The following is a 7,356-nucleotide window of genomic DNA, read 5'->3' on the forward strand; positions in this document are numbered from 1 at the left end:
GTTTCAGTACATGCAAAAAGTAACTTTTAGGCTACTGCTCCATATAGAAAGGTGGTTAAAAAAACCAAAAAACACACAACACACAAAAAACCTCACACACTAAAACTACATCAAGAAATAACAGAAGCTAAAGCTCGCTGTCACCTGGAAGCCTGTTTCCAGGCCTCATTAACTGTTTCAATATTTTATAAGTCTAGTTTGACAATAAAAGAAAAATTAGGACTAAGTTTAAAATCAATACTTCCACATAAATCAGAACGGAATGTGACTGCTTCCCATATTTATACTTAATACCATTAAAATATTAGTAGCTCCAGGTTAACTAAATTACATGTGCATCTTAAAAATTGCCAAGTAGAGTAAAGTTTCCCACATCAACCTTTTGTTTGAAGGTTTATTTCAAGGTGAATGTAAGCCAAGAAGCCGGCACAAAGCTGCTCCCAGGGAAAACAGCCCTGGTGTTGAATTCTAGGAGCCTGAGAAATCTTTGCTTTAGTTTGAAAGACTAAACTTTGCTAAACTGAATCACCTACCAGATAAGGCTTGTCAAACGAGCATTACATTTTTTAAAAGTAGCAAGATACAGGTATCAAATGCTTAATATACTTCATCAGATAAAACACCTGCACTGTGACATTAGCTGGTAACAGTAGTGGTAAGAGGTCACATTATTGTAGTAACCAATTTTGTATACAACTAAAAGACAGATGTTGTAGTACAAAAGCCACATTTAACTCAACTGCAAGATGCTATTTAAAGCAGCAGCAAGAAACTACAAAGTTGCTCTGAGCTACTTAAGACAGTCTTAGGCTAATCTAACAGCAATCCCTAAGGCCATGAATTAGTCCTAATGGGACTTCTCTCTTGTGGCATGAGTGACTCCGCAGAAACCTGTTGCCTTGGAGTGGCAGTTGTGGTCAGAACTCATTCAAGCCACTGCTGTTTCATTAACTTCCCTTTAAACATGATGCTTAACTTTTGGGTTGTTTGTATACAGAAGAAAATTGTTAGGCTTTCAAAATAACAGACCGGTACTTTTAGTATGCAAAGTACTCATACTGAAACTCCTGGCAATTGGATACCAGTCTGAAGACCTATGACCACCCTTCGTAAGTCTATGGCCCTTGCTGTGGCTGTTCCTACTGGTCAGTGCAACACCAGTTTCAAAGTATTTTAATGCCTTATGAAAGTCACGTTCAAGATGGTCCCTCATCTCCACAGGAGCTAATGCACTGTTGCAATTTTGGTTCTCCTGTTCACTTGAAAAGAGGAAGCAAGGGAAGGGAAGTCTGGAGCTGCTTTGTCAAGGAAGATTATAAAATGTAATGGCTTTTTTGATGTATAGAGTGCACCTTTTCAAGTGCTACAAAGAGCTCTCCTTCATATATGCTCACAAACTAACGATAGTTACATCCCTCTCTGTCTAGGTACCAAGTGCTCGATGAGTTTCTTTGCTTGCCTTCTGATAGCTTGAGAAAGTTTCTGAGATCGACGCGCAGACTAAGTTTTGTGCCGTTAGGTAGTAGTCGTTCAATATTGCGTGTTGCCTGCAGAAGAACAAGACTGCCATTAGCAGCATGAAGTCAGTATGGTTAATTAACTTCTTGTCACGCAAACTGCTGAAAAACTGTTAGATGGTAGCAAGGAAGAGATCTGGGACCTGTATACATTCACTTTATAACTGTTCTAAACACTAGCAAGAAAACATTTTGTTACCTTCAGTGAGCATAAATGGCACTACACAAATTAAGTACTGAAAAACTTTTAACTGGCAACAGGAGCATTTCTTGTGGTATAATCTAATTCATTAAAATGAAAAATGTTAGAACAATGCATGGAGCTGGCAACTGGGAAGAGTTTGAGGTCAAGGTTTGTTTCATCATGGAAAAGATGGAAAGGGGAACTGTAACACTAAAACTCATGGCAATTGGATACCAGAACAGAAAGTCATATGCAAAACTGTAAAGGCAACTCCAAAAAAAGTTTATTGCTCCATTATTGCAGTAGGCAACCTACAAACCAGCCAGTGACAGAGCTGATTATATGCATCTACATATGCTGGAGAATTGGACCAAATTGCTTAGTGGAAGCAGTACACATCACTGTTTAAAGCTTCAGTCGAGCATTTCAAACTGCTCTCATTTTTCTTGAAAAGTTAGAGCAATCAACAGCTTAAACTTGTCTTTGTTGCTAAAATAGGACATAGTATTCAGGTGGTAACTTTCCCTTTAACAACAGGAACACTTCCAGCATAATAGGTGAAGATATTAATGTCATTATACAGATCTCTGTGAAGGTAATGGAAGCATTTACCTGGTAATGGTTCAGGGAATTTACACTAGAAGTGATGTTTAGAAACTTACACCAAAGAATTCCTGTTTCCATCCATTTAGGTACAGTTGCTGTATTTAAAAATGTCAGCAATACAGATATCAACTGCTGTTATTGTGATAGCATTATCTTAACTGCTAAGACAATACTAAGGAGTGAAAAGAAAGGCCGTAAAATTGACAGCTTAGGGTAATAGTTCTGTCATGCTTTGTGATCTTCATTAGTAATCAATGAGAACTGAGGTTGGGTGACAGACATTAGTACCAGTAGTTTTCTGGTCTGGAGTGAGAAAAGCTGCTGTTTGCATAGAAGCCCATCCTAACAGTTCATTGCAAACCCACAAGGTTTCACTAATTCATGACTTAGAAGTGAAGTTTTACAGCTGCACAATGATCTGCTGTAGCAGAGCCACAGTGAATGAGGGAAGAACCCTGTGGTTCTGCATAATACTTTAAAGAAGCATGAGTGAATAAGCCTCTCTGTCCAAAGAGCAGCTTTTCTCCCCACAGATGCATGCAGGTATAGACAAGGTAAGTGAACAGCTACTTTACCTGGTTGATACTATCTTCAGTGAGTGAGAGAAACTGTCATATCACTAACAGATGGGAGAATATTAGGAGTGAGATTTAGTGAACTTTCAATGGATGTGATCATTAACTTAATACCAGATTTAACCTACAGTTATCTAGAAATGGTCCCACTGGTAAAAACAGTTTTTCAATTATGTAGGAATTCAAGCCCTTACCTGTTTGTAGATAAAGGTATTTAATGTTATGCCCTTTCTAGAGGGTTTTAGGTGCTTGACACTTAAGTATTAAATGCTTGACATCAAGTGTTCTAAGAGGAAGAGGTTTAGGGAATTGCCTTGTGACAAGACTTCCGACTTTTAGCTTTAGTTTTTACTCTCTTAATACGTCTCATTCAGAATGGCATAACCTTTATAAACACAGCAGCCTACCACCCCAGGGATTAACCAAGGTGTTGTGCAAGAGGCTTCTGCATCTGCTAAATTTTTGAGTTATGGGTAACATGGACTATTTGTTAACATAGCACTACCTAATAGAAAGATTTTCTTATAAATTTGCAGGCACCAGTGATGGTGTCAATGCAGTGGGATTTCCCCTATCCCCAGCCTGGATTGGCACTTCTTTTAGACAGAGGCAGGGAGGTACTGTTCTCGCACAAGGTTAAAAGTGGGCTCTTGCTGGCAAAAATCTGACTTCCACAGCAAGAAAGCTGAAGACAAGGAGAGCATTTGACAAGTTTTAGAAGTTGCAAGTCCAACTGCAGATTTAATCTGCACAGGTGTCTTGAAGAAAGAAAGGCTCTGCTACATTACAGCTGAGAAAGTTCAGCAACTACTCCTCTTTCTGAGTTACAGGGATCACGTAGCCTGCAACTGGCAGTGTCTGAGTGGGAGGTAACCTGTTGCTAAAAGAAGAGGGACAGTTAACAGCATTTACCTCTTGTCTTGCACAATGGCATCATCAAATGCCTGGGAGATACGCTTCAGTTGGCAAATTCCTGAGGAGACCAGCTCCAACTCTCTGTCAAACTCTCTGCAAAAAGAATGGTCATTACTAAAGAGCAAACAGGACAAACTGACTAGGTGACACTACCCAAGCCTCTATCCCTGCAGTGACAACTCTAGTTAACTCCAGACTTTACCCAGAGAAGTTTAGGGCTGTAGCAATCATGCTCTTAAGTCTACTGAGCAACTGCTTCACATGTCCATTCATCCCAAAGACAGCTATCTTCTAATTTGAACACTGGGTTCAGATTCAGCTCCTGGCTTTGACAGTCTTCATGTGACTTTGACCAAAGCAAAAACTTATGTGTGCATTATGAAGCATTTCCTTAGCTCACTACCCTTTATCTAATTTGTGTTAAATCTTTGAAGCAAAAATCTCTCTTCTCTTATAGAGTTCAGCATAAACAGAGCTATTCCAGGTATCTTTGCAATACAAATAGCAACTCTGTAAAAGTTAGAGCTAAGTAGGAGTGAGATGCATTAAGAGCATTTTTCTTTACCAGCAAGGCATCAGCAAAGAACTCGGGTTTGTCTCTAGCGTCTGATGAGGACTAGCGCTGAGAAATGTGGTGTAAGCTTAACTAGTGGGAGAGGGGTTTTTAAGAAGTTCTTGTCACAGCACAAAATTAAGTTTCATGTGTCAGCTTTATGCAGTGCTCAGTCCCTGTCTATACAGGGAGCTGTAACTACTTTAACTATTCTAACAGCACACCCTCAGGGGAATAGGACAGCAACCTTTCTATCTTGTCTTTCACCTCAAAAGGTACTCTAATCACAACCACTAACAAAGGAACAAGGTTTGCAAAAGAATGTGGCTTACATCCTTCTGCTGGCAGAAGCAGGTGATGAATAAGGGCTCTTCAGTGCTGCTGCTCTTGTTGATCTCCGGAGAGAGACAGCATCTTTATCAAGCCAGGATGAGAAACCCCGCCACTCTTGATGTTCTGACACCCTTGCTGGCCCAAGCAAGACTCTTTTGCTGGATCTTGGGGTGCCTTTGGAACTGTTTGCTGGAGTAACACTCTTCTTATGGCAAGGGGTTCGAGGTGTAGTACTTCTTTTCTTGGTAGAACTGGTCGCATAGCGTCTGCTGATGGATTCAGCTGGAAAGGTCACCACTGAGTGTCGTGGGCCTTGGCAAGACTTCTGTATCTTCTGAAAGAAGCATTAGACAGACATGTTATGCTAAATGAATGCAATTAGCCTAGAGTTTGGAACCAGAAAGACAAAGAACATTTGGGTGGAGTGCCTAGCTTTCATTCTCATATCAGGTTTAGTCTAGCATGAATGCTTCTCAATGCTCTGTACTGATTTGCATTGCAGGAGTCCTTTGCTCCCCAGTCCTTGGAATTTGTTGAGGACTTAAACAGGCATCGGAACAGAGCTACTGCTGCTCTCGTGCAGGAAAGAGCCAGGATTCCTAACATAATTGAATTGGTTAAAATCAAAGGTCTCTACGAAAGGGAAGTGCAAGCTGAAGTTTGCTGCCCTGCAATCATCTAGCAGGTTTTGTGAGTCCAAATTTAGATTGACTCTGAAGAAGAACACGCTAATAAATAGTACGGGTACAAGAAAAGGAGTTAAAAAATAATCCAAAGCAGTACATATTTATCAGAAACAATTCTTTGCAAGTAATGGCAGTCTTTACCCACCTTCCTCCTTGTAAAGGCTGCTCTGCCATATGTGAGGAAATCGAGTAAGGAAAAACATTTATTTAGTAATAAAAGTTTTGCTGAAGTACTTCTTCTTTCTACCTTCCTCCCTGTTCTTCCAGATCCATAACTTACCTGTCTATATGTTAGCAAGGATATTAAAGATTTTACTAGTCAGTAGCTATGAGACAATCATTATTGTGTGCAAGTGTGGATGATAGAATACAGCATTTCCAGAAATCTGAAGTTGAAGCAAAAACTAAACTCTATTCACACTCTACTGCAAAGACAAGGTACCTGGGACACTGTTCCAAAAGCATTTTTTGCCGTTTTTTTAATACTCTGAAGTGGTTGGCACTTCTGTCTTGCTTCCAGACTTTCCCAAGCTGGGGTCTTACGAAAATTCAGCTCTACTTGCTTTAATGGTACTCGCTTCCTTAGAGACATGCGAATGGTATTGAGTGAACTCAAAGAAGTCCCTCTCTTGAATTTGTCAGGTACAGGGCTCTCATTCTCATCGAAGTCAGCTAGGAGCTGTTGTTTGCGCCAGGCCATTGTTGCCTTTACATTTTGGAGCACAGACACCATCTTGTTCCAGTTTGTGGTCAACTTTTTCTAAAACAATCAGATAAGAGCAAGAATTAGAGCAAGGTACAGAGCAGTGTGAAAAAGGAGAAATGGAAAATTTTATGCGATATATTCAGTTACATTTGCCTGAAACAACAAATTCAGAGCTGAACAGACTTTTACATGGAGGCCTGAAGGAGAGCAGCATTTCTTTCTACAGCTATTTAGGTCTGTGCATGTCCATGAAGGAGTCATATACTGCATTTCCAGCACAGCACATCAGACCTGGCAAGCTGTCAGGCTCAAGCTTGTGAGGTAGAATGCTCTGTAGCTGCCAGTTGCTTGTTGGTTTACTCAGACTAAGGTCTCATAGCCCAGATTTTTGCTTTCTAATGAAAAAAAACTAGCCTTCCGCTGCCAGACAAGTTTACGCAGCTGCTATTCTCTCCTCCCTCAGTTGCTAGCTTAAGGCTCCTGCTTAAGTCACAATTATGAATGTGGATGCATTAAGTCCTGAAACAGACAGGATTGTTACTGGCAGAATACATAGTGGGAAGGGCTAAATTGCCTGTTATGTATATGATATACTATAATTTAAACATATATATGTGGGTGTGTGTGTGTCCCTGCCCATGGCAGGGGGCTGAAACTACATGATCTTTAAGGTCCCTTCCACCTCTAACCATTCTGCAATATTTTAAATTCTTTTTCTCTATGTATCAAGCTAGGATACCGTTAGCAAATTACTTGTAAAAAGCAACTGAAATGCAAATGTATTTCAGTAATCTCAATTTAGACTTAATTTTACCAGTACTTCATTGCAGATTACTGTTAATAAAAAAGCTGAGGTGTCTCTACCACCATTATACCACAGATTAGGAAAGCCTAATATTGCTTATTACCTCTGCTCTCCCAAATCAGTATCCTTATTTGTGTCAGAAGACAATAAGGCTTATTGAAACTTTTTAATCCTGAAGTTGTTTGGGATATTAACACATCTAATGCATAGTAATGGCTAGTAATGGGGCCACCGCCAGTTCTCTTCCTAGCTCACAACTTATCCAGCTTCCTTTTTGAGAAGCTACTAACTACTACTGATTAATTTATGCCAGAAAATATTACTCGGATGAACCGCCCAGAGGGAAGCCGCTGCCGCCCGGGGTTTCATTTGTCTGTATTGGACAGGGCGGGATACAGCGCGGGGCTGCGGCTCGGCCGGACCCACGGCAAAGGCTGCTAGCAGCCTCTACCCACGCACCCCCGAGGCGCAACACG

The 7,356-nt window shown here is 40.5% G+C and overlaps 1 protein-coding gene across 1 annotated transcript; it reads right to left on the minus strand.

Moving 5' to 3' along the window:
• Nucleotides 1-1,431: 1,431 nt before the first annotated feature.
• Nucleotides 1,432-6,102, minus strand: FAM64A (family with sequence similarity 64, member A; the record flags this gene model as incomplete). Its single annotated transcript, XM_010193756.1, is given in 5 exon segments — nt 1,432-1,501; nt 1,503-1,547; nt 3,795-3,890; nt 4,683-5,017; nt 5,812-6,102. Coding segments are annotated over 5 exon segments (837 nt in total), but the record flags the coding sequence as incomplete, so codon positions are not given.
• Between the last annotated feature and the right edge of the window lie 1,254 nt (nt 6,103-7,356).

This window comes from Mesitornis unicolor, unplaced genomic scaffold, assembly GCF_000695765.1.
Source record: "Mesitornis unicolor isolate BGI_N332 unplaced genomic scaffold, ASM69576v1 scaffold2221, whole genome shotgun sequence".
Taxonomy (NCBI): domain Eukaryota; kingdom Metazoa; phylum Chordata; class Aves; order Mesitornithiformes; family Mesitornithidae; genus Mesitornis; species Mesitornis unicolor.